This window comes from Oncorhynchus mykiss, chromosome 16, assembly GCF_013265735.2.
Source record: "Oncorhynchus mykiss isolate Arlee chromosome 16, USDA_OmykA_1.1, whole genome shotgun sequence".
Taxonomy (NCBI): domain Eukaryota; kingdom Metazoa; phylum Chordata; class Actinopteri; order Salmoniformes; family Salmonidae; genus Oncorhynchus; species Oncorhynchus mykiss.
The window spans coordinates 37,826,864-37,839,583 of record NC_048580.1 but is presented as its reverse complement, the minus strand read 5'-3'; the positions used below and the strand labels follow the sequence as shown (position 1 = coordinate 37,839,583).

At 41.8% G+C, this 12,720-nt stretch overlaps 1 protein-coding gene across 4 annotated transcripts in view; it reads left to right on the top strand.

The window, feature by feature from the left end:
* tns2a (tensin 2a) overlaps positions 1 to 12,720 on the top strand; it is a 53,466-nt gene that overhangs the window by 21,866 nt on the left and 18,880 nt on the right. For all 4 annotated transcript variants that reach the window (XM_036946788.1, XM_036946787.1, XM_036946789.1 and 1 more), the window contains exons 4-9: positions 2,867 to 2,902; positions 3,175 to 3,216; positions 3,332 to 3,381; positions 3,840 to 4,023; positions 12,410 to 12,460; positions 12,571 to 12,693. In XM_036946788.1, the coding sequence (XP_036802683.1) occupies positions 2,867 to 2,902; positions 3,175 to 3,216; positions 3,332 to 3,381; positions 3,840 to 4,023; positions 12,410 to 12,460; positions 12,571 to 12,693 (486 nt within the window). The remainder of the gene's footprint in view (positions 1 to 2,866; positions 2,903 to 3,174; positions 3,217 to 3,331; positions 3,382 to 3,839; positions 4,024 to 12,409; positions 12,461 to 12,570; positions 12,694 to 12,720) is intronic.

The following is a 12,720-nucleotide window of genomic DNA, read 5'->3' as shown; positions in this document are numbered from 1 at the left end:
CGTCATTCCCGATGAATTGAGGCTTTTCTGAGGTGTTCCTAATGCTTTGTACACTCTTTGTGCATACCATGTCAGTGAAGTCATAGAAATGCCATTTCTGTGTGTGATTTTCTCCTATGCTAATTGAAAGCTGAGAAGAACCAGATGGTTGGGGCTGGTGATTAGACAACCAGAATATTGTTGTGAAATTCCTGCCATGTGGGTTTCAATCACCACTCTATTAGACCGCAGTCTGTTTTGATATGTCATGAGGTTTTGTGACTCAATGTGGAACAGGGTTACCACAGAGTTATGGCGGATACAAAGTGTACAAATCCAGTGAAGTTTCCATGAGCCTTAGCATGCTCATTTTCAGTTTTCAAAAACTGTTTTTGAATTCTGTTTAGTGATAGGCTTGATGGAATAAAAGAGACTGATGAGAGACTCAACTCTTGAACAAAACATGAATCAGACTTGACAGAGAAAGGCTGAATGAATTATCATTGGGGTGGGGCAGAATCAAAGTTGATGAAGTCCAATTAGCCCCAGTTCTGCTCACTAATGATATTGTTTACATGATGTCCGTATCCCCATTACTCCTCCCTGCCACCTCCCCTGTTATCCAGTCTATTTACCCTGTACTCCACTTACAAAAACACCTTTCGGTGTCAGTGGACATGAAGCAGACCCCTTTGTTCTCTTATGCACTCTAGGATTTCCCCTATACCCACACACTCACTTACTCATACGTATAACATACCAGTAAGGCTACCTCATCATCAGTCCTCTCTCCCATAGCTAGTCTTGCATAGCACTGAAGAGATGCATTCACAGTGAGTGCATTAGCCATGGTCCCTGGCTTTAATGGATCAAGGACATTGGTTGAACCAGTGGCCCATCTAGAAGAGGCAGAGAGGGGTTAGCATCATGAGCCTTACCAGCTGGGCCTGTTTGGAGAGTGATATAGTGGGAGAGGTACATGGAGGGAGAGCGGGAGTGAGGGAGAGGGGAGGGGGAGAGCACTTGCAGGAAGCGCGTGCGTAAGTGTTGGCCCAGGAGATGGAATCTGGTGTGTTTGTTCTGGCGTAATGCTCCCCTGCTGCAGGCCCCATCGCTCGCTCTGAGAGGGGAGGACAGCAGGCCGGGAGAGAGAGAGAGAGGGTGAATGCTGCTGGAGAGAGGGAAAGTTTGACAGGGAGTGAGAGGGGAAAATAGAGGAGATAGAGGGATTATTGGAGAAAGAAAATGTTAGAGAGAGGGAGAGAGTCAGTTTGGAAGAGAACGAGGGAAAGAGAGGATGTCGCCGGAGAGAATTGATTAGAGGCAGAGGAGAGGGACAGTTGGACAGAAAGAGAGTGGACAGTGTGCTGTCTGGTTCACCTTCTGGCCATCAATCAATCAATCAAATGTATTTATGAAGCCCTTTTTTTTTTACATCAGCAGATGTCACAAAGTGCTATACAGAAACCCAGCCTAAAACCCCAAACAGCAAACAATGCAATGCCATGTTGTTCTTGTGTTAGCAGCAGTACCCTAATGCATCCTTTTAACATGGTTCTTGTTATTGTTTTCATAGTTATGTGGTCGCAGTTTCACAAGCCCAACTGGCAGTCAGGACAGAAGATAAGATCTGCTATGATTCTTAAAGAACAGAAGTATTATCCGTCATGGGGACGAATTGTTCCACTGCTTGGCAGAATAAAGCAGTGGTGGTTCCATGAACTTCATTGTAATCAATCAGAAACAAGCTCTGTGATGTAGTCATGTGTCTCATTACAGCACATTGTCTGTTGACACCACCCTGCTTTGCCTATAGCCACCTACTGTATGAGGAGGAGAGGTCTGAGGCCCACACATTTTCTTAGAAACGCACACAAGCACACTAGCTATATCTGGCTCACACACACTCAAACACAAACATACTCCCACCCAAGGGGTCTGTAACTTCCCTCTGTACACAATGAGATATACAAGCCTTTGCCCTTTCCTGTGTCCAAACAAACAGGCGTAACAGGGTTGGGGAGTGGAAATGCTAGGACATACTCTGGCCCGCAGTGTGCTTGGCCTTTACGTAAGCATGACTGTGGTCCTCAACCCTACCTAAAATCTACCAGTGCTTCCTTCCACTTGCTCCGGAACATAGGTCTGGGTTCACGATCTACAGACCATTGCACATGGGAAATTACATTGTGTGTGTGTGTGTGTGTGTGTGTGTGTGTGCATGCGTGCCTGAGTGCGTACGAGACAGCAAAGGCTGTAGTGTTGTCAAAGCAAATGTTTCTAATAAATGCTTTTCACCAGCATATTAGTTGTACTTTGTAGTGCTTTGTGTTTTTATGAATCAGTGTGAACATGACCAACATGATTATGTGCACATGCTCCCTGGCTACCAACTGTGCCATTGTGTGAGTGACACCAAAATGGAGTGGGTTAGCAAGATAAATTATGCAACCTCTGGTTTTTCTCAGACCGTCCCACCAAGCGCCCCCAGAGAATGTTGGGACTTGCATACCATACTTCCCTTGTCCTGGTATTTCTACTGTAATCATGTCTACATGGGATGACAGGGCTCTCGTATCTGGCTTGGATGTGTTTTTCTCTCTTTCTTTATCTCTCCGTCTGTCTGAGGGAGCATTTCCTCTGGCCCATCTTCCCCGGCCTCGCCAGCCTCACCACTCCCTTCCCTCTTTCCTGGAGAAAAATACGAGAAGAAAAAAAACAGACAGCGGAAAGCCTCGGAACGTGTAATGTGTATGTTTTGACTGTAGGTTTTGACTGTAGGTTTTGACTGTAGGTTTTGACTGTATGTTTTGACTGTATGTTTTGACTGTATGTTTTGGTTCGATTATGTTTCTCGTTGGAAAAATGGTCTGTTGTTGTGTTTCAGGTGACCACAGCATGCATCCCAGCTCCATCTGATCTGGTAAGTTGACCCCTCTGTCTCTCACTCTTTAAATAGTCCTTCATTCCTTCACTTTATGATATAAACAACAAGCTGTAGCCATCCATAAATCTGCAGTGCTGTTGGAAAATGGCAGATGCCCCTCTTTTCCTTGGCTAGTAGAGTGGGCTTGGTTTGTTCTTGGATGAGAGTGTTGTCTAGAAGTCAGGTTGCTACAATAAGTAGTATAGGTGGGCCTTCAGGAAGGAAGCCTGTTTGTTGAATCACCATATATCTCCCCTTGTTGCCTACAGCAGCGCAGAGGGACAGCTCCATCCCGACACGTCCAACACCTGGTGAGAAGACTTTTCCAGACACATTTTTCTCACTTCCCCTCCACAAGTGAATGTTCATGCTGTTCTTCTCATGAGTGTGAGAAATGGTTCTAATTTAATTTCTCTCTGTCTTCAGGGTTCCACAAAGTCTCTGACTTACACCAAACAGAGGACCACCCTCCCCAGGTAACACAGCTCCCTATGATAACCTAATTAAATTGATTATTTAACATGTCTCTCTCCGGAGGAGGAAGAGAAGAAGGAAGAGGAGGATGATGAAAAGGAGGAGGTACTGGATGATTAAGAGGAGGATTTCACATTGACTCCTCCTATCTCCTCTTCATTCTCTTCTTCTCTTTCCCAGTCTCTCTCTTTTTATCACTCCTCCTTCATTCCCTCTTTTTATTTGTCATTCTACACCTCCTCTCATTATCCAACTACACTTCCTCCTGTTTTTCTCTCGACCCCATTTTCAAATCAGGCAACACCACATGGGGTCGCGACCCCTAGTTTGGGAAACGCTGAGTAATGTAAGGGAGGCTGCAAATGAAAGGTTTCAGTGTTTCTGTTTTGGAGCTCAATGGAGTAACACAACATCCATCTGTAGACCACCTCATAACCCCTTGCGTTTTCCCTCTGGTCAGGAGTTTCAGTGTGGACCGTGTGATGGAAAGAGTCATGGAGGGCCACTATGACTTTGACCTGACCTACATCACTGAGAGGATCATCTCCGTGTTCTTCCCCCCTCTGCTGGACGAGCAGCGCTACCGTCTCAACCTCAAGGAGGTGACTGCCATGCTCAGGTCCAAGCACCAGGACAAGTTCCTGGTGAGTACATTATATCCTGCCGCTGTCGACATGGGCTGGGTTCAAATATCTACTCTACTATCATACCACTCCAAATTAAGGATTGTGTTGGGCATGTATTATAAGTGGTAGGCTGGTATGGATTTTGGAATGTAGCCATACACTCAGTGATGCTTTCATATGTGCTTTCATAGCCACCCAGAAAAGCAACCCAGAAAAGGTTAAAAATAGCCCATGAACATATGTAGCCTGAGAAACAAGGTTCATGAAATCAATAACTTACTAACATCAGATAACATTCATATACTGGCTATCTCAGAAACTCACTTAGATAATTCCTTTGATGATACAGTGGTAGAAATACATCTATAAAATACATATATAAAAGAGATAGGAATGCCAATGGGGGAGGTGTCCTTTATGTATTCAGAATCATATTCCTGTAAAAAAGTGGTCAAACCTTTTCTGAGCGGAGATCACTTTCTGAATCAAAATGGAGGCAGATTTTTTTTTATTTTTTTAACATGACTTAAAAAGCTGTAAGCCTATGCAACATTAACCTACTAAAAACAGTACTGTAGCAATGAGGTTTGTGCAGTAGGCTCAATACATTATCACTGCATATTGGTTATTATTGAATTGCCCTGCCATTGTTGTTCTTCTCAGACCATTTAAAAATGATATATAATCAGAATGTTAATACAGGGCATTCGGAAAGTATTCAGACCCCTTGACTTTTTCCACATTTTGTTACTTTACAGCCTTATTCTACAATGGATTCAAATCTATTTTTTCACTCATCAATCTACACACAGTACCCCATAATGGCAAAGCAAAAACAGGTTTTTAGACATTTTTGCAAATGTAAAGTCGGAAGTTAACATAGGTTGTGGAGTCATTAAAACTTGTTTTTCAACCACTCCACAAATGTCTTGTTAACAAACTATAGTTCTGGCAAGTCGTGAGGACATCTACTTTGTGCATGACACAAGTCATTTTTCCAACAATTGTTTACAGACAGATTATTTCACTGTATCACAAATCCAGGGGGTCAGAAGTTTACATACACTAAGTTGACTGTGCCTTTAAACAGCTTGGACAATTCCTGAAAATTATGGCTTTAGAAGCTTCTGATAGGCTAATTGACATCATTTTAGTCAATTGGAGGTGTACCTGTGGATGTATTTCAAGGCCTACCTTCAAACTCAGTGCCTCTTTGCTTGACATCATGGGAAAATCAAAAGAAATCAGCCAAGACCTCAGAAAAAATTGTAGACCTCCATAAGTCTGGTTCATCCTTGGGAGCAATTTCCAAAGGCCTGAAGGTACTACATTCATCTGTACAAACAATAGTACACAAGTATAAACACCATGGGACCAGCAGCTGTCTTACCGCTCAGGAAGGAGACGCATTCTGTCAACTAGAGATGGACGTACTTTGGTGCGAAAAGTGCAAATCAATCCCAGAACAACAACAAAGCACCTTGTGAAGCTGCTGGACCTATATTGACATAACCTGAAAAGGGAAGAAGCCACTGCTCCAAAACCGCCATAAAAAAAGCCAGACTATGGTTTGCAACTGCACATGGGGACAAAGATTGTACTTTTTGAAGAAATGTCCTCTGGTCTGATGAAACATAAATAGAACTGTTTGGCCATAATGACCATTGTTATGTTTGGAAGAAAAAGGGGGAGGCTTGCAAGTTGAAGAACATTATCCCAACCGTGAAGCACAGCACGGGGTGGCAGCATCATGCTGTGTGATTGCTTTGCTGCAGGAGAGACTGGTACACTTCACAAAATAGATGGCATCATGAGGAAAGAAAATTATGTGGCTATATTGAAGCAACATCTCAAGACATCCGTCAGGAGGTTCAAGCTTGGTCGCAATTGGGTCTTCCGAATGGACAATGACCCCAAGCATACTTCCAAAGTTGTAGCAAAATGGCGTAAGGACAACAAAATCAAGGTATTGGAGTGGTCATCACAAGCCTTGACTTCAATCCTATAGAAAATGTGTTGGCAGAACTGAAAAAGTGTGTGCGAGCAAGAGGGCCTACAAACCTGACTCAGTTACACCAGCTCTGTCAGGAGGAATGGACCAAAATTCACCCAACTTATTGTGGGACGCTTGTGGAAGGCTACCTGAAATGTTTGACCCAAGTTAAACTATTTAAAGGCAATGCTACCAAATACTAATTGAGTGTATGTAAACTTCTGACCCACTGGGAATGTGATGAAAGAAATAAAAACTGAAATAAAATTCTCTCTACTATTATTCTGACATTTCACATTCTTAAAATAAAGTGGTGATCCTAACTGTGGTGATCCTAACTGACCTTAGACATGGAATTCTTACTAGGATTAAATGTCAGGAATTGTGAAAAACTGAGTTTAAATGTATTTGGCTAAGGTGTATGTAAACTTCCGACTTCAACTGTATATATAACAGAAACTTAAAAAAACGTAGAAAAATATTTACATAAGTATTCAGACCCTATACTCAGTATTTTATTGAAGCACCTTTGGCTGCGATTACAGACTTGAGTCTTCTTGGGTATGATGCTACAAGCTTGGCAAACCTGTATTTGGAGAGTTTCTCCCATTCTTCTCTGCAGATCCTCTCAAGCTCTTTCAAGTAATAGGGGAGCGTCGCTGCACAGCTATTTTCAGGTCTCTCCAGAGATGTTCGATCGGGTTCAAGTCAAATAAAATACAATTTTATTTGTCACATACACATGGTTAGCAGATGTTAATGCGAGTGTAGCGAAATGCTTGTGCTTCTAGTTCCGACAATGCAGTAATAACCAACAAGTAATCTAGCTAACAATTCCAAAACTACTACCTTATAGACACAAGTTAAGGGGATAAAGAATATGTACATAAAGATATATGAATGAGTGATGGTACAGAGCGGCATAGGCAAGATACAGTAGATGGTATTGAGTGCAGTACATACATATGAGATGAGTATGTAAACAAAGTGGCATAGTTAAAGTGGCTAGTGATACATGTATTACATAAAGATGCAGTAGATGATATAGAGTACAGTATATACATATACATATGAGATGAACAATGTAGGGTATGTAACATTATATTAGGTAGCATTGTTTAAAGTGGCTAGTGATATATTTTACATCATTTCCCATCAATTCCCATTATTAAAGTGGCTGGAGTTGAGTCAGTGTGTTGGCAGCAGCCACTCAATGTTAGTGGTGGCTGTTTAACAGTCTGATGGCCTTGAGATAGAAGCTGTTTTTCAGTCTCTCGGTCCCAGCTTTGATGCACCTGTACTGACCTCGCCTTCTGGATGATAGCGGGGTGAACAGGCAGTGGCTCGGGTGGTTGTTGTCCTTGATGATCTTTATGGCCTTCCTGTGACATCGGGTGGTGTAGGTGTCCTGGAGGGCAGGTAGTTTGCCCCCGGTCTGGGCTCTGGCTGGGACACTCAAGGACATTCAGAGAATTGTCCCGAAGCCACCTCTGCGTTGTCTTGGCTGTGTGCTTAGGGTCGTTGTCCTGTTGGAACGTGAACCGTTACCCCAGTCTGAGGTCCATAGCACTCTGGAGCAGGTTTTCATCAAGGCTCTCTGTACTTTGCTCCGTTCATCTTTCCCTCTATCCTGATTAGTCTCCCATTCTCTGCCGCTGAAAAACATCCCCATAGCATGATGCTGCCACCACCATGCTTTATCGTAGGGATTAGTGTCAGGTTTCCTCCAGATGTGACACTTGGCATTCAGGACAAAGGGTTCAATCTTGGTTTCATCAGACCAGAGAATCTTATTTCTCATGGTCTGAGAGTCCTTCAGGTGCCTTTTGGCAAATGGGCTGTCATGTGTCTTTTACTGAGGAGTGGACCTTCTCCCACAATTGCTCAATTTGGCCGGGCGGCCAGCTCCAGGAAGAGTCTTGGCGGTTCCAAACTTCTTTCATTTAAGAATGATGGAGGCCACTGTGTTCTTGGGGACCTTCAATGCTGCAGAAATGTTTTGGTACCCTTCCCCAAGATCTGTGCCTCGACAAAATCCTGTCTCTGAGCTTTACGGACAATTCCTTCAACCTCATGGCTTGTTTTTTTGCTCTGACATGAACTGTTTAACTGTGGGACCTCATATATACAGATGTGTGCCTTTACAAATCATGTCCAATCAATTGAATTTACCAGATGTGGACTCCAATAAAGTTGTAGAAACATCTCAAGCATGATCAATGGAAATAGGATGCAAATAGGATGCAAATGAGCTCAGTTTTGAGTATCATAGCAAAGGGTCTGAAGGCTTATGTAAATAAAGTATTTTCTGTTTGTTTTTTAAAATACATTTGATAAAATGTCTAAAAACCTGTTTTCACTTTGTCATTATGGGGTATTGTATCTAGATTGATGAATGCACTGAATACTTCCCGAATGCACTGTATTTCAGACCAGTTTATTGTTAATTACCCATTCTGACACTGACTGTGACTCCTTGCTAAGAGTTTCAGTGAGCTCACTAGCTGTAGGTGCTGATGTGTAGAGTGTGCAATCATCAACATACATAGTCATTTTAGCTGGTGGCTTATCATTACTGATGGATGGCAATTGTTTTTCGACCTCTTCCACACAAACTTGACCAAATTCAAAACAGCAGTTCTTCTCTTTCAATATTGTATATTCAATACACACAGGGATGGGCAGTATTTCTGTTACTTTTTAGTGTTTGTCATTTGTATTTCACTGGCCTAAACTAAACTAATGTATTTTCAAAATACTTTTCAACAGTCCTGATACAAAATTATTTAGGGCCTTTTCAAAAATAAATGGAAATTTAAACAACTTTCCTTTTTACATTTACATTGCATTTTAGTAATTTATCACAGGGCTCTTAACAGTTTTCACAGATGGATGTTTGTCAACAATTTGCAAGAATAATTGTGCAAAAACTCAAAGTGCTGCATCTGGATTCACCTCCTTCTACACATCAGACCAACATCTTTGACAAACGTTCTGAGAAAACATTTTGTATGATTTCTTATGAATAACTTTAGGCCCTGCCTTTGGTACTTTGGCTTTCCTTGTTATTGCCACAATCTTATGATCACTACAGCCAATGGGAACTGATATTGCTTTGGAGCAAAGTACTGCAGCATTAGTGAAGATATGATCAATACAAGAGGATGTCACAGATCCAACACTATTGGAATACACTAGTTGGCTGAGTGATAACATGGTTCATGTTACAGGCATTAGTCACAGTAAGAAGCTTCCTCTTGAGAGGACAACTAGATGATAACCAGTCAATGTTCAAGTCACCTAGAAAATACATTTATCTCTTAGCATCAGAGACCTTGTCTAACATCCACACATATTCTCCTAGAGAGAGAGAGAGACTCATGCACCAATTCATGTTGTTACTCGTATGACCAGAGAATGTGAAATACTCCTCGATATTAGAAAGACACAAGCCATTAACCTGTAGTGACACCCCATCCCGTGAACGGGACCGTTGTCATCATCTGACACTAATTAGCCTAATGCAACGGACATAAATCTTCCTAGAAAATATTCCTATTCATGAAAATCACAAGTGAAATATATTGGAACACAGCTTAGCCTTTTGTTAATCACCCTGTCATCTCAGATTTTCAAAATATGCTTTACAGCCAACGCTAGACAAGCATTTGTGTAAGTTTATCATAGCCTAGCATAGCATTATGCCTCGCTAGCAGCAGGCAACCTTGTCACGGAAATCAGAAAAGCAATCAAATTTAAATTGTTTACCTTTGATGAACTTCGGATGTTTTCACTCACGAGACTCCCAGGTAGAAAGACAAAGTTCATTTTTTCCCAAAATATTATTTTTGTAGGCGAAATAGCTCCGTTTGTTCTTCACGTTTGGCTGAGAAATCGCCCGGAAATTGCGGTCACCACAACGCCGAAAAATATTCCAAATTAGCTCCATAATATCGACAGAAACATGGCAAACGTTGTTTAGAATCCATCCTCAATGTGTTTTTCTAATATCTATTCGATAATATATCCGTCGGGACAATTCGTTTTTCACTAGGACCGATTGGAGTAATGGCTACCTCTGTATTTTACGCGAGAATCTCTCTCGGAGCCACCATGTGACCACTTACGCAATGTAGCCTACGGCTATTCTTCAACAGAAATGCGTAAAACTACGTCACAATGCTGTAGACACCTTGGGGAATACGTAGAAAGCGTAAGCTCGTTGGTGGTACATTCACAGCTGAATAGGGAGTCATTGGAACGCAGCGCTTTCAAAACCTGGGGCACTTCCGGATTAGAGTGTTTTCTATCCAAAGCTGTCAATTATATGCATATTTTCCATATTTTGCACTTCGACTACCCGGAGTGCAGTGCAGCTGAATCAAGTGGGCAAAAAGGCAAACTCATCTCCATCCACTGAATCAGATGGCTCATTTATCACAAAACCCTCTGATACTGCCAACAACTTTAATTACTTTTTCATTGGCGAGATTAGAACACTTAAGCATGACATGCCAACAAAAAACTCTGAACATTCATATCCAATCATAACTGACCAAATAATGAAAGACAAGCAATGTCATTTTGAATTCTGTAGTGAGTGTGGAAAACGTGAAAAAATGATTGCTGTCTATCAATAATGACAAACCACCTGGTACTGACGAGCATGGAAAATTACTGAGGATAGTAGCGGACTATATCTCCACTCCTATTTGCAATCTCTTCAATCCAAGCCTACAGTAAATTGTGTGCCCTCAGGCCTGGAGGGAAGCAAAAGTCATTCCACTATCCAAGAATAGCAAAGCACCCTTTACTGAATCAAACAGCTGACCAATCAGCCTGCTACCGACTCTTAGTGAACTTTCGGAAAAAATGGTGTTTGACCAGACACAATGCTATTTCACAGTAAACAAATTAACAACAGACTTCCAGCCTGCTTATAGGGAAGGGCACTCAACATGTACAGCACTGACATAAATGACTGATGATTGGTTGGTTGAAAGAAATTGATAATAAAAAGATTGTGGGAGCTGTTTTGTTAGACTTCAGTGCAGCTTTTGACATTATCAATCATAGTCTGATGCTGAAAATACGTATGTGTCATGGCTTTACATCCTCTGCCATATCTTGAACCTGTCTAATAGAACACAGAGGGTTTTCTTTAATGGAATCCTTTCTAACCTAAACCAGGTAGTGTGGTATACCTCAAGGCAGCTGTCTTGAACCTTTACTGTTTTCTAGCCTTGAGCAAAGCCTGTGTGTCTACTGTATGCATGCTGATGACTCAATGTTATACACATCAGCTACCACAGCAAGTGAAATCACTGAAACCCTTAACAAAGAGTTGCAGTCAGTTTTAGAATGAGTGGCTGGTAATAAGTTAGTCCTAAATATATCAAAAACTAAAAGCATTGTATTTGGGACAAATCACTCGCTAAACCGTAAACCTCATCTAAATACTGTTATTAAAAATGTGGCAATTGAACATGTTGAGGAGACTAAACTGCTTGGTTTAACCCTATACTGTAAACTGACATGGTCAAAACATATTGATGCAACGGTTGCTAAAATGGGGAGAGGTCTGTCAGTGATATAGCGCTGCTTTGCTTTCTTGGCATCACAATCAACCAAACAAGTCCTACAGGCCCTAGTTTTATCATACCTGAATTACTGCCCAGTTATATGGTCAAGTGCTGCAAAGAAGGACATAGGCTAATTACAGTTGGCCCAGAACAGAGCAGCACAGCTGGCCCTTAAATGTACACGGAGGGCTAATATCATGAACATGCATGTCAATCTCTCCTGGCTCAAAGTAGAGGAGAGATTGACTGCATCACTTCTTGTCTTCGTGAGAGCTATTGACGTATTGAAAGCACCGAACTGTCAAACAGCTAACACAGCTCAGACACCCATACGTACCCCACAAGACATGCCATCAGGGTTCTCTTCACAGTCCAGAACTGAGGCTGGGAAACGCACAGTATTACATAGAGCCATGACTACATGGAACTCTCTTCCACATCAGGTAACTCAAGCTAACAGTAAATTCAGATAAATAAAACAGATAAAACAACACCTCACGGCACAACACAGACTGTGAAGAGACACACACACACACAAATTGTAATATTGAATTGTTGAAATATTGTAAATTTTATATTGTGGATGTGTAATGGTGGAGCAGTGTAAACTTGTATAGTGCACAATGTCTTGTGTGATGTATTGTTTTATTTATGATGTAGACTATTGTTTTGTTGTGATGTGTTGTTTTGTTCCTGTTTGGACCCCATGAAGAGTAGCGGATGCTTTGGCAGCAGCTAATGGGGATCTTAATAAAATACTAATATGTGCTTTTATATGTGTAGCGTGAGTACACACATCATTCATCTCAAATATGAATTTTGCTTTCAGCTCTTCAATCTCTCTGAACGACGCCATGACATCACCCGCATGAATCCAAAGGTGTACATGTTTTTATTTTCTGTATCAATTCTGTATCAGTTCCACTTTCTGTGACTTATTATATTAACATACTTTTCCTATCTTCCTCACTATTTTCCCATGACATTCAGGTCCATGACTTCGGCTGGCCTGACCTCCATGCCCCTCCCCTGGACAAGATCTGTGCCATGTGTAAGGCCATGGAGACCTGGCTGACCTCCGACCCCCAGCATGTGGTAGTCTTGCACTGCAAGGTCAGGGTTCGGCCTGCTTTTGACTGG